Below are 15,569 nucleotides of genomic sequence, written 5' to 3' on the forward strand. Positions count from 1 at the left end.
AAAATGCACGTTCACCACTCTGTGCCTATTGACTGTTCTGCTGTGGGCCTTAGGTTGGCCTGGTTCTCAGTTCTGAAATTCTACTTTAGAAGCTCAAAGAATTCACTCGTTCTGTGACACTTCAACATCCAAACTGGATTGAACAACTTCATTTTTGTTTTCACACCTGTGATGAGCTTATCACAGACTGGACAGTATTCTATCTCATTTTATGTATTTCTAAGCAATAAAACTGGAAATCATAGGGATGAAAATGGAAATATCTTAGTCAAATATGTAAATTCTAACTTCTGTAAATTCTAACTTCTTTAAGTATATGCTTGGACAGTTTTTTTTTTTTTGCATTAAGAATCTTCATTATAATATAAAATAATCTTATTATTTCTATAACTGATCAGATGTAGTTCTCGATCAGTTACGATTTCCCAACAGTTACAAGTACTATGTTAATCAATCTTACATGCATTACCACATTTGATTCTCACACTAAATCCACAAAGTAGGTATTGTGATTAACACTCTACCAGGCCATCAAGAGCTTAAGCGATGTCACCAGGCAGGTAAGAGCCACACTTGACTGATACTGCCTACTGAAACCTCCTGTAGTAATAGTTCGAACTCCTGAAAATTCACACCCTTATATAATTCCCTCCCTTTGACACTGGATGGAACCTGTGACTTTGCTAAGATATCACTCCCATCATTTTCTTATATGGGAAAAAGGAGGTGATCCTGGTAGGTTTAATTAATTGCAAGCCCTTTAAAAGCTGAGAGATGTCTCCAAATAGAGGTAGAAGTCAAGAGAAATTTGAAGCATAAGGGAGATTTGATGCAATGGAGGGTTTTTTAATCACTGACATGGAGGGGGCCATGTGAAAGGACCTGCGCCTCTATAAGTTGAAAGCAGCTGCTGGCTGACAGCGTTTTATAAAGCAACCAGGGAGCTCAGCTCTACCCCTGTAAAGAATTGGACTTGCTAGCAGTGTGAGTCTAGAAGTGAGTTCTTTCTCAGAGCCTCCAGATGAAAGCCGGGACTGTCTAAACCCTTGATTTTGGCCTTCTGAGATATGAGTTACAATAAAAATACTCTAAAGGCCAGCAAGTGGTGTGGTGGTTAAGGTGCTGGACACCTACATGACCAACTGAGTGGTTCAAGTCCTAGACCTGGCAACCTGCTTTCTCTCTCCCTCTCTATCTCTTTCCGGTGAGCACACATACCCTACAGGAGATTTTAAAACTGAAATTAAATAACTAATCCTTTAAAAGTATGAGCAAAACCCACTCAAACATCTCACATACATAACTATGAGCTAGTAAATGAACACTGCTTTAAGATGACTACCAGATCTCCCTTACAGTTACATGTGGCCTTGAGGCTATGTTATAGCAGGATTGACAAAGTCATTCCCAGGCCTGCCCACAAAAATCTCCAACAATGATGCTCCGTTCTCTTTCTTCATCTGCTATAGCAATGGCGATAACTCAGAGCAACCCCAGAAGTCTTGTGTTAAATACAGCAGAACCTGCCTCTACCTGGGTCCCTTGATGACTGGATAGAGGAAGGAAGCTCTGCTGACCAAACTCATCAAGTGTTCACTGCTATTAATAAAGAAGAAATACATTTCTATTGTGTTTCCACTATTAGAAACTATTACATGGATGTGTGCAAGATTACATCATTTAGGGTTATCCTAAATAGGGCAGAGAAGGTTTTATGATATCCAATTGGTGTGAAGTGGGTGGAAGGGACTTAGGAAAAAAAAAAACATTTAACAGACAGGAGAATGCTTCTTGCATCTTTCTTACAGAAGATAGGGAAACTGGGTTGTGGAACAGCATATTACAACAGTGTGCTTAAAAGAGATATCAATCATATATACATATATATATATATATAGTAGAGCAAAAATTGAAGATACCCTTCATAATGTAGTACTCTTTGTTGAAAACAATGAATATGGTAATATCTTTGATTTGATTATTCCACAGAGTATATGTGCTTTGAAAATCCATATTGTATCCCACAAAGATGTACAACTAAGTGCAAATATAAAAATTACAACTTTTAAAAATTTTTTGAGAATTCAGAAAGGCAATGATGCAATTATGTAAAGAATTAGGGAAAGACAATTCCAATTAGAGGACATGCAAAGTTCAGAGATTTAGAAGTTGGAATAAACTTGGATTTCAGAAAACAAACAGAAACAGATAGTGTCACTCTTCCCTAAGATGGCAAATTCAGGAATGGGGACACATTGGTAGGACACGGAAGATAGAGCGATTCAGTTTAGAAAGCTGAAGTAAAAATCCCTGTATTACATTATCCAATACAAAGTTAGAAAAATGTTTAGGAAAAATGTCTAAGCTGGAGATAGGGATTACTAAATTATTATAGACACTGGGTTGAAGGTTACAAGAATAACCTTGAGGTAAATCAACATTTGTGGGGAGAAGGAAAAGAGAAAGAAAAGTCCACATTAGAAATTGGGCAATGACAGGGAAATTGGGAGAATGGGGTTTATCTGTGATTACCAAGAAAATATTCCGAGATGGAGAAGTGGTCAACAATTTGTAGAAGCATCATAAAAACATGGCCTTTATGACACCTTGATGTCCAACTTCTAGCCATAGAACATTGAGAGAATAAACGTCTGTATTATTAAACCATCCTGTATCGAGTACTGGGTAACAGCAGTACTAGGAGACTAATGCTCCTATGAAAAGGCAACGGTAGTGAGCCAGGAGAAGCAATGTGACTGTGAAGATGTGAAAGACGAAACTAGGAATACGAGTGGCATGTGAAAGCCACAAGAGATACATTTTCCCCACATTTGTTTCCCCAACCACATGAAAGAGATGAGCTTAGACAAATGATGATGGGAAAAGTTAATAGAGGGACCAGCAGATGGTGTCATAGTTACATTGCTGGGCTCCCACATGGCCAACCATGGTTAGAGTCCCGGATCCAGTGGCTTCAAACTCACACTCCGCACGTGTGGGTACATGTGGAAAATCCTGAGAGGAGAATGCAGGAGAAGGGATTGCAACATGGCCATCCCCCAGGGGTGGGGTGTGTGTGTGTGTGTGATTTCTCACTTTCTCTTTGTCTCTTTCTGGTGAGTGTGTGCATCCTATAGCAAAACTCTCTTAAAAAACAGCAAATCCTGGGGAACCTAGGAAAGAGGCATGGGACAGATTCTTCCTGACTAACCCTGTCTATACTTGATCTGGAATATTTCAGCTTCTATAACTCTGAGGCAGTAAACTTCTGTTGTAAAAATCATCTTGCTTGTTATACTTTGCTATAGGAGTCCTAGCAACCTAATACAAATAGTCTAACCAAAACAAAATATTTGCTCCATATTGGATAATTAAATGAAAAATTCTACGAAGTTACAGGAACAGCCTACCTCATTAAAACTATTTACTAGGTTTAGCATATTAATCATACCTAAATTATGCTCCATATTTTTTGTTACTTACTCTGAAATATTAATTCATGGGTTCTCAGTATTTCTTTTTAAGGTATTTGCCATAGGGCACATAGGTTTGCCAGAGAGACAGAGAAAGGGAAAGTGAGAAGTCACCCCTGGCAGGGGGATGGCAAGGCTGAAATCCCTTCTCGTCCATTATCCTGCTGGAATTTTGGACAGGCACAGAGACAGATGTGCCCGGCGTGATTTTCAAGCTGCTGGGTCTGGGCCTTAAACTGATGTAGGTCATTGGGAGTCCAGCATCATAACCACTATGCCACCTGTTGGCCCCCTGATTCTCAGTATTTTACAATTAAATTCACTTTGACTCAATTCAAAAAGAGTGTAAGAGATGCCAGTTGGGTCCTTATTCCTATGGTAGACATTCTGGAGATCATGAGAATGAGTAATGACATAACAACTATATTCAGTGCACTTACAATATGTTCTTGCTTTAAATCATGATTTACCCCTTCAAATTTAGTTAATATTGCAAGGCAGAATATATCTTAATGACAAATGTGTAGGAAAATGAAGAGTCTATGGAAGCGTCTGAACCAGTAGATGTGCAAATTGACATAGATCATCAAATATGTATAGTATTCTGCTGGGAATAGACAGTGTTAGAAGTATGGAGAATGCCATATTTGACATTGGCCCGAGGAAAATGAATAAGGTAATCAACCTGATTAAATATTAGGGAAAACTAGAAGATAAGTATTAATAGGTAAGTGCAGTCTGATTCCTGAAATGTCCTTCCTTTTTGTCAATTTTATAAGATACATGGGAATTGGGGGAAAATAATCACAACAATTCTGATTTCTAGTATCCAAATTCTAGAGAATTTTTTAAAATGAAAAAATTCCATGAAGGAAAAGACAACATTAGAATTCCATTATTTTAAGATAACCACTCTTAACACTTCGGTGTGTATGTGTGGTGTGACACACACACACACACACACACACACAGACATTAAACATTTATCTACAGTATCCTAAGTTATATGATCAAAGAGTATTCTACTTACAGACATTTAGAATTGTCTGTTTTTTTCTTTTGCTGTGTACTTCCTGTTTTTGTCTCGTTCTTTTGCTGACCAATCATTTCATATGTTAATCTTTCAAAAGTTTTTTCATCTATTTTTCCCATGAGAGAGAAAGAAAGAGGGGAGGGACATATCCAACAGGGTTTTCATACCATGATCCACCTGTCTCAGCTGGCTCAGATCATGGGGTTGCACTTACACACTTGGAATGTCTAGGGAGGTCCCAGGATGTGAACCCAGGACCTTTCTCCTGGGGTTCAGTTTTCTTACAGCTGTGCCACTGCCTGGCCCTGTCAATTATAAGCTCTAATTACTTAGATGAAACATTTCTATAATTATTTCCCAGATTTGGGGAAAGAGGTAAACATTTTATGTGACAAATTTTCCATTTGTTTTCTGAAAGAGAGAAATTCAACAAATACTTTTATCAACTGCCTGGAGGTCGGAGAGTTCAGGATGTACATACAGGAAACACAAAGACTGTTCCATGGGTGCAGTCTCCCTCAGCATTTTCCAAAAGAAGCTGGTGACAAAAGTAACATACTGTTTGACCCCACTTGAATTAAATGTAAAGAAGACAAGACCAATCTATGTGATTAGCAGTCTACAAAGTTTCCACACATGCCAGGAGATCAGACTTCATGGGGAGACTTTGAGAGTGCTGATAATGTTTTGTTACTTGACTTGGGTGCTTATTCCATGGATGTATTTAGTTACTCAGTATTCATGAAGCTGTACATTTATAATATAGTAACTTTTCTGTAGAAAGTCATAATTCAGGCCTAGCCTCTGTGGTACAGTGTGTAGCATACTGGATCACAACACTGGAAGCTGAGCATGGTTCAAGTCCCTAGGTAGGTCAGCCTGAAAACATGCTGGGCACATGTGTATATGAATGTGCTATTATGAATAAAAATATTCTATTATTAGTATAAATAAAGATGCTATAATTCAATTAAAGAGGTTTTTAAAAAATAAATAAAAAATGATGGCAATTCTCAAAAAATGCTCTAAATTGAAAAACACATTCTATCATCTTTTTCAGCATTTAACTCCACTACATTTCTTTCTTTTTTTCTTACTTTCCCTTTTAAGAGAGGGTACACACACACACACACACACACACAGAAAAGTAGGTAATTTTGACAAAGTTTTGCTGTATTGTAATCTACCTGCCCTAGCTTCCAAATTAGCCAGGATTGCGGGTGCAGACAACTGTACCCAGTATGTTTCAGTTGGCCTAGAGACCCAACCCAAGTCTTCATGTGGTTTCCAGCTATCTGTGGGCCATAGGGACTGGGCCTAGCTCCACTACACTTCTAACTGGATGGTATTTTAACTATCCCTCCCAAATCCCTTCAAGCACAGAGTTCTTCTCTGCCGTTTAAGAACATAATATTCCTCATTTTTTCTCTACCATTTAAGAGCATAATGTTCCAAACAGATCATAGGTAAGTAATATTTCAGTACAGATCAACATAAATTTAAACTATCTTCACTTATTGGTGAATTATAGAAGCATCTTAGTGGGAAGAATGGCACATTGGTTGTATTGCTTAGAGTTAGCCACAACTGACATTTAAACATTCTGTACAAGTTATTCAATTTCGTTAGACCTTTTGTTACTAAATAAATATGACTCTGAAGAGTAAATCATTCATTGTTCATTAACCCAAGACTCTGGTATCTAGCTAGACCATGAATGACTGTTCTGGAGTCTTTGGTTACAGAGTTAGTAGCTTAGTAACTTGGCCTCTGAAAGCTCTATTTTCTTTTCAAAGCTTGAATTTTATTCCCTTGTATCCTCAAAGTTTCTTTCTCTTTTTTAAAGAATTATTTTATTAAACTTTATTTATTATTATTATTTTATTATTTCCAGAGAGAGACACACAGAGAGAGAAGGAAAGTGAGAAAGCAAGTCTCCAGGTCCAGGACTCGAACCATAGTCAGCCATGTGGGAGTCCAGTGCCCTTAACTACTATGCCACCTGCTGGCCCCCTCAGTTTCTTAAAGATGCTATAATTCAATTAAAGAGGTTTTTAAAAAATAAATTTAAAATGATGGCAATTCTCAAAAAATGCTCTAAATTGGAAGACACATTCTACCACCTTTTTCAGCATTTAACTCCACTACATTTATTTTCTAGAATTTAATGCTCCATGTGTGTGATATAAAATGCGTACATGATATGACCTAGTTTGCAACAGAGTTGCAGTGACCCAGAGACGAGCTCATGGTCTTACCCAGAAACCCTCACGTGCTCTGCCTTATTCATATTTAGGTTTACAGATAGAATACTGACATGTTAACAGGATTTCCCCAAGTATTATCATTTTGGGTAACAGAAGTGATCATATTTTTAAAGAATTATTTATTTTGTTATTATTATTATTTTTTAATTTGCTAACAGACACATGTACTCACCAGAGAGAGACAGAGAGAGAAACAGAGAGAGCAGGAAAGTGAGAAAGCAAGCCACCAGGTCTAGGACTCAAATCATTGCTGGCTATGTGGAAGTCTAGTGCCTTAACCACCCCACCGTGCCACCTGCTGGCCCAAGACGAGTGATTTTGATGCACTGAGTTGTGGGATTTAAATATGCAAAATTAAAGAAAATGTCTTAAATAAAGTAAAGCTTTATTTTTCTAAAAAAGGACCTTTTATAAACCATCGTGTGAACGAATTTAATTTAACTTGAATTTGTAGAGTGATGATAAGCTTCCTTATAACGCTTGGTTGAAGTACCTAACCTTTAAGTGCTTTTTATTGTGCCGTAAGCAATACAGCTTCTTCTTCAATAAATTTTTCATCGTTAAGACTTAAGTGTTTGGAAGGTTCAAGATGAACATTTCTATTTTGCTGTTTATAGGTGGTTCTTTTTGACCTTGGCAAATAAGATCAAAAAAAGTTTTAGCACTTTTAGTTGGTTAAAGACATAAACACTTATTGCCTGTCTGACTTCACCAGAAACTGATCTGCTTTTCATCTCCCCTTTCTGCCTCCCTTCTCCCTCCCTCTCTCCTTCTACTGTCTCTCTCCCCTTTATGCTAAATGACAGAAACCCTGGTCCTGATGGAACAGCAGTGGGAGAGACTGTCTATGTTTCTACAAATTAGCCACCATTCTTACTCAACTGTAAGACTACTATAAACTTATTAGATAATTCTTTGAAATATACATGCATTATAATTTGGTACCAGATTTTTTTTTTTTTTTTTTACTGAATTCCTACTGACCTCACCTCTTTTGAAGTTCTAGTTATTGTCAACAACAATGGCTTTGGTTGGGGTCATCAAAAACCACTCATGCATAAAAAAAAAGAAAATCAGGGCATGAGTGCCCTTTCCCGATTTGGTAGCACTAATCACATGTAAACATCCTTGCTGTGTTTGTAGTATGCTTCTCCTGATTACTACTCTTTGGCTATTCTTGTTTCTAAAAACTTCGTGAGCTTTTCTGAAACATTTCACAAATTCTTAAAGATTGCCAGTTTCTGGTAGGGTGCTCATTTAAAATGAGAATGATCTGGTTGGCTACAGTTTGATAGTCATCATCAATCAGGATGCTATCTAGCCTGAACTTGGAAACAATCCTGGTATGTGGAACAGTCTCACAAAGGTTTCTTTTTCTACCTACTTAGGAACATACTGTATACACACATTTTAAATGGCTCACAATAGCTCAGTTAGTGATTTCAACATTGGTCCTTCAATCTTTTGATAATATTTTTAATCATAAGCTTTAAAACACAATTGGTTTTTACCTCAAAATTCTTAAAAATCTGTTATGGCATAGAAATAAGAGATTAATGGAGATCTTGCACAAAAAGATAAATGGCACCACCAGAATACCACAAAACGGGGCGAAAAATTAATTGAACCTATACTTTTGATAAATATTTATTTTTTGCAGAAGAAAAATGCATACTAGTTTAAGCTGTCATTATACTAACCTACATCCTATTTTTCATATTATTAGTAATACATAATGTGGTAGTTTATATTCAAAAATAAAACTAGAATGTATATACCTCATGTATTTATCCAGAAATACACCAAGGTTACTATGGTTACGAAAAATCCATTACCTTTGAATACAGAATGAAAAAGTTTGACTTAAAGTGTGTGCTATTTATTATAGCAAACATCAACAGCCTTCGGGAGGTTCTCTAACTGGATTCATTTTTCAGTGTCAGAACTGACCCGCCATACTACTAACTTATGGCCTATGCAAGGCAAAAAATTTGAACTGTATGCATTTTTAAATATATTTTATACTAACTCAAGGTGCAGCAATGCCTTTGACTTTTAATGCTTCATATTTAAGAGAAAGAAGAAAAAAATGCAAACCACCTAGATGCTAAGTGGCGTCTGAATTGAAATCCATTTACTTGTACCTGTATCCACCCTCGTAGCAAGATTCATTTGCTTAGCATAACAGGACAATGTTGGTTCTGAGTTGAAACTTACAAGGAAACTACAAATAAATGGAGTAGGAGTGAGGAAAAAAATGTTGACACTTCGAATATTTAGGAAGGGACATTAAACCAAGTTATTAAGGAAGTTTCTGATCGTGTAGAAGGCAAAGCATTTTAAATAGTGCAGATGATTCTAAGTAGGGAAAACAGGAAATGAAACTTAGCTCTTGAAGAAACTGTAAAATTACTTCTTACCCCATTAAACTTTGCCTCATAAACATTGATCTGATGAGTCAAAGTAAAATATAAATGACAAATAATCATACAGAAATTATTCAGTATAACTAGTCACTAAAATATAAATAAAAATAACATTTTCTCACTTAGAAAATTTATCAAAGATTTAAGAATATGACATTCATTATTGATAACTTTTCTGGGAACAGTGTGACAAATATTTGGTAAAAGTTCACTACTTTTGATATAGCTATTCCCCTTTTAGAAATTTAGCAAATAAAGACTTTTGTATAATGCTATTTATCACAATACATCTAAATTGGAGACAAATTAGAAACTATTATGCTAATGGTTACATGCATTAATGAACATCCTAAAGATGAAATAGGATATGATAAAAATATTTCAAAATATTTTTAGAAAATGTTTAAAGATATAGGGATATAGCCATAATATAATAAAGAAAATATGTAAGGATTTAAAATTCTATATAGGTTATAGTTCAATTTTATTGAAATGAAGCACTAGAAGGAATTACATCAAATACTACATTTCTCTCTGTAAGTGGGGTTATCAGGTATGTGATGTCTTTGTTTTAAATGATCATCCATAAGCATATATTACTTTCATCATTAAAAAGCCTATCAATTGTTTTCCTAATATAGTAGACTACATGTCCCATTTCTGTTTTTCTGTGAAGAGACATTTTAGCACTGTACACAATCATTTCAGCGGCTCTAAACTGCCACTATTCCTGACACACCCATCCTTGGGAACAGAAGTTCTACTCACACATTGCTCAGTGTGAAAAGGATACCAGGGTACAAATATCCTGACATGGGGACAAGAATGAGTTCCAACGGCCTCGTCGACACATGTTATGAGAAACATGGCGTGGACTTAGGGTGTGAGTAAGGCTAAAGCTTGCTGCAAAGTTTCCTATCAGCCTTTCCCTAGCTCACTGCAGCCAGAGGGACACCCCTTCTCATCTACCTTCTCTGTGAGTCCTAGAAGACAGACTGACTTTGAAGGTATACATGACCTGAGTGTAGTGCTTATCACAGAAGTAAAATTTTAGAGTGGAAAGAAAACTTAAGCCTAGTGTATTCAATTCTCATGCAATTTGAGAATGTCTAGATAAGAGGATATTCACCCCATATAGAAAGGACATAAGGACTAAATTGTGTCCACTCAAGATTTAAATGTTGAAACTCTGATCCCTTATACAACTATACTTGGAGATAGAGCTTTAAAAGAGGTAAACAAGGTTAAATGAGGTCATAAAGGTGGGGATCTCATACAATAGAACTGATGTCTTTTTGTTTTTTTTTTTTGTTTTATTTTGGTTTAGTTTTTGTTTTAGGTTTTTGCCATAGAGTGTGTGTGTGTACTTGTCAGAGAGCGAGAGTGAGAGAGAGAAAGAGAGAGAGAAATAGCCCCTGATGGGGGCTGGCCACGCTGCAATCCCTTCTCTCCCATTCTCCTCTTGGGATTTTGGGCATGCACATGCACATATACATGGCATGAATTTCAAGCCACTGGGTCCAGGACTTAAACTGTGGTTGGCCATGTGAGAATCCAGTGCCTTAACCACCACACCAACTGCTGGAGCCCAGGATCTATGTTCTTACTAGAAGAAGAAAAAACACCAAGGATGTGTTTGCACTGTGGAAATGCACACCTTGAGAAGGCTGCTGTCTATAAGGCAAGGAGAGATATCTCAGGAGAAGCCAAACCTACTAACACCAATCTTGAACTTCTAGCCTCCAGACTGTGAGAAAATAAATTGTTTAGGCCACCCAGGGGTTGATATTTTGCTATGGCATTCCTCATAGACTAATACAGGTGTTCAAGGGTTTGTAATCAGGTCCCTGTTTGCCCTTCAGAGGTGTGCTAAGGAAAAATAAAATATATTCAAGAAGCAGAATATGTAGCAATTTAAAAAAGCATAGACTTTGGGATCCAACATTTGAATTGGTTTCAACAATTACTACCTAGTCTCTTGACCTATGTAAACCTCAGGTTGTTTAAGTAGTAGTCAGAACAGTCATTTATACCTTTGGGCCCCACCTTAACTTTCTCAGTCTAATTTCCTTTCTCCTTGACCAACATTGCAATCCCAACATGCTTCAGATCTTAAGTTATCTGAGGAAGAACAAGGAATATAACTACTTGTGAGAAGTCAAAAAGGCTAAGGGGAAAAAAAAAATGCTCTGTATAACTGGAGATATTTTCCCTTTTTGTTTTAATTGTTGCTATAGGGTGCATGTGCTCACCAGAGATACAGAAAGAGAGAGTAAGCACGAGGAAGGACCCTCTGGGGCCACGCTGCAATTCCTTCTCTTCTGTTCTCCTATGGAATTTGTTGGGCAGGCATGCACATGTGCCTGGCGTGTTTCTCAAGCCATCAAGTCTGGGTCTTAGATCCTCATTTTTCCATGTAGGATACAGCCCCTTCACCACCACTCCACTGTCTGGCCCTGGAGAAAAATTCTTTAAAATATTACATAAAGACCAAAGACCATTGAAGAACCTATTTCCACTGTAGCTACAGAAGACAGTTGTGGACATTAAAAATTTATCACTTTTGTACTGTATATTATATATGAGGCATCTATGGTGCTATTCTACCATGGTAACATTTGCTACAATCTTTCAATGCAGAGCCTATAGTCACATAGCTCTATTATGACTCAATCAAATGAGATGGAGAACTCAATCTCATGTACATAGTATTAGGAATTGATGTGAATTCTTGCCTCCTCTCCTCCCCATCCTGCTCTATTATAACTTTGCAGTTTTCCCTCATATGGTGTTCTGCACATTTTAGAAATAATTAGGGCCCACGATTTAAGACTTGTCGTCAGAATTCCAATCTCACATTGACCAATTCTTCATTTGTTTCTGCACATGGAAAAGATCTTAGTTTCTCTTCCTCTGCTTGCTACCTTAAAGATTTTTTCTTCTCTCTCACTTTTCCTACCCTTCTCCTATCCTCTATTGGTCCCCCTTTGCTATCTTTTTCCTATTCCCAGAAGTCATCTGACTTCATCAATTTATTCTTCCAACACTATTGATTTAATACTCACTCTGTGCTAGGTCTGGAGATGCAGTAATAAACAAGAAAGACACAATCATGTCTTCATGATACTTATGATTTAGCCGGCAAGCCACCAGATAATCCAACAGTATTATTCAAGACAATGCAAACAAGAAGGGTGGGGGGAGGGATATAAAGATATTGAGTGAGCATACAGGGGCAACCCTAAGTCACAGCTGGGGAGTCAGAGATGGCTTCTCAGAGAAAATGTCTATTCTGGGCCTAAAGGCATGAGAAACTATTATGTGCCCTGATATATCTTAGTACTACAGAAGGTGCTTTGTGAATTAATTTGTCTGAAGTTTATTCCATGTTGTAACTTTTTATGAAATAAGTTCTGTGGTCCATAAGTTTTAGTTAAAATCATGCCATCATATATTGTTAAGGTGAGATTAATCTTTAAAAAACAGTTTGTTTGTTTGTCTGTTTTTTGACTTTTTGCTACAGGGAGTGTGTGCTCACTAGAGAGAGACAGAGAAAGAAAGGGAAAATTGCAAATCACTCTGGGGGGATGGCTATGCTGCAATCTCTTCTCCTTCATCCTTCTCTTGGCAATTGGGGCACACACACATATGCACTTCATGTGTTTTTCAGGATACTTGATCCAGGACTTGAACTGTGGAGTCAGCCATGTAGAATCCAGTGCCTTAACCATATGCCACCTGCTGGCCTGAAATTAATCTATTTTTGTTTATCAAATAAATTCTGTTCTACAGAAAATAATACTTATAACTCATCCATACAAAGTATTAACAACATGCTCTGTGTTTAATGTTGTAGTTCTGATTTTTTCAAAATACTGAAAAATGTAGTCATTCCTATTTTACAGATTCAGAAACCAACTAACTCTCAGAGAAGTTAAGCAACTTCTTCTAAGACCACACTCTATTCAGCATAGATAGAATGTCTGCATTGATAATATCAAAGTCTACCACTCACAGATTAATTTACCTTGCTATAGCTCAGGTTCCTCATTTGTAAAATGGGAGTAACAAAAATATCTGCCTTGTAGAATACATACTACAGAGTTCTCTCCAAGTATGATAAATACAATCAAAAGTAGTTTTTATACTTTGAAGATTCTCAGACTAGACAGAAGGCAAATTTACACACACACGCACACACACACACAAACACACACACACACACACTCGTACACTACCTGAGAATGTAACTAGATGAATACATAGCCTGGCCCACCAACACTTCACATCAGCATCTATACATATCCCTAGAAGCTGTGAATGAGAAGTGAGGAGGGACAGTGTCTAGCCCCCATAGTAACTTTAGTCCCTGGCATTAGTGTAGATCAGTGAACACATAAATAATTAAATCTACCTCTAACTCTAAGTTGTGACCTTTCATGAAGAACTTAGTACCTCTAGGTCTCAGTTTTGTTTTAATCACTGTTAGATTAATAATGTCTTACCTGAAAGTCCAATATGGTATATAAAATAACATGAAATATATAACCAGTACAAGTACTAGGCAAATACAAACATGGAACAGATAGTAGGCAACATACATAATGTAGGCCACCTGTATTTCTGAAGGTTTTCAGCAATTCACTTCATTTTACTAAAGCGTCCATACATATGGGCATACATACTACGTTTCTTCTCAGACTACACTGAGTCATACTTCTCTGTCTTAAAATTATCCTACATAGATAAGGATTTTAAAAGATGTACTCAGGTGACAGTAGATTATTGGAAATGATGTTATTGATTCAATTGGGCACTGTGAGTTTAACTGAGGACAGCCTGTCATCTGTTGGGGGCAGGGCATTCATGTGTGGAAGGCTCTTTGTGCTGGTACATTTCCAAGGCTCCCTCTTCACTTGAGTAAAGGTATGTAGGAGAATGAATTTATATATGAAGTGGTGGGATCTATAGAAGAGGACACATAGTATGGCAGCCTTGGGTGGAGGGTGGTGACATAAACAGTTGCCCATTTCTTCAGCTTTGGCTTCACCATAGATCTAATACAATCATACAGATCTTGAAATGGAAGTGACCAAACAAGAGACAAAAGCAAATAATGTGATTTCAAAATCCACACTTTCAGGTAACTGTAGACTATGGTCATCACACACACATACACACAGAGCCAGTCTAATTTAGACTACAGTTATTAACCTCTAACCATGAAAGTCTTACCTGTGACTGCATAGCTCTTCTCACTGCCTGAATAGATTAGCATCCCATCCATGTATAAAGAATACTGAGTTATAATGCCATTTGCTCTTTTGGGTGGATTCCAAGAAAGTAACAAAGAATTGGGAAGGGATTTGGCTACTGGTGGCTGAACCTCTTGTGGCGCTGTACGGGGGGAAAAAAAAGAGATTTATAGAGTCTAGTTTTAGTTTACTTTTCTAATTCAAACTTTTCAGACCTAAACCAATAAATCATGGAATAAACCTGAAATCCCATGCATGGAAATGTTACTGATTCACAGGCAGCTTGTCAGTAATTGCTTTAGGAACAGTGCTAAATAACTGTCCTGAATTTATGAGAATTTGCATCAATGATGGATGGGGCGTACTTGCACTAGTTCCCTTGACTGATGTTTGTGTTACTTCATCAAAAGTATTATTAACCCACAATCCCTACATGGGGCTGTGACCATCAAGGCAAATCAAGCAGCGTCCCCCTGCCCTCGAGGAGCTTTGGGTCTGAGATGAAGAATGTTGGTGAAAGTGACTCATCATAGGTATTAAAAAGCCTGTATATAATTACAGAAGTAGCTCAAACATCTAAATTAATTATATATAAAATTACATTGTGTGTTAGTATTTAAAATAAAAACAAAAATCTGTTCATTTTCTGTAGTGGACAATGAACTGGAGTCATAAGTACTAAAAGTTTTGTTAAGAATTGACCCTAAACACACCTATCATATAGTAAATAAAAGATAACTTTGTGGAAAAGTTAGATGTTTGGGGATATTTTGAATGGAAAGGAAATGGTGAACTTGAGTTGAATGAGATCCCTCTGGGGCATAATGAGGAAATGGATGTGAAAGTACCAGGCAAAACCTGAACAGAGAGGATGGATGTAGTGGATTTGGAGGGAAAAGTCAGAGACACAGAAGGATTTGTCCTAAATGGAGGCTGGTGGAAACACATATTTAAGGGGATGATGATTACATACCCTAGCAGACACAATGGTACACTAAGAAAAACAGTGTTTTTTATGAAATTTTTATTTTCACATGACTTTCATATTTACATGAAGTCTCCCATCATGATGTATACTACTGGTTTGTCATAAAAGACCTGACTTTTTTTTTTTT

General features: G+C 37.0%; 1 protein-coding gene across 1 annotated transcript in view; it reads right to left on the reverse strand.

Annotated features, from left to right (window-relative positions):
- The window catches only part of USH2A (usherin), an 819,384-nt gene that overhangs the window by 430,808 nt on the left and 373,007 nt on the right, over window positions 1-15,569 (reverse strand). Inside the window, exon 31 of the mRNA XM_006155854.1 lies at window positions 14,435-14,596. Within this exon, the coding sequence (XP_006155916.1) occupies window positions 14,435-14,596 (162 nt within the window). The remainder of the gene's footprint in view (window positions 1-14,434; window positions 14,597-15,569) is intronic.

The sequence above is a fragment of the Tupaia chinensis genome, unplaced genomic scaffold, assembly GCF_000334495.1.
Source record: "Tupaia chinensis unplaced genomic scaffold, TupChi_1.0 Scaffold000473_1, whole genome shotgun sequence".
Classification (NCBI taxonomy): Eukaryota; Metazoa; Chordata; class Mammalia; order Scandentia; family Tupaiidae; genus Tupaia; species Tupaia belangeri.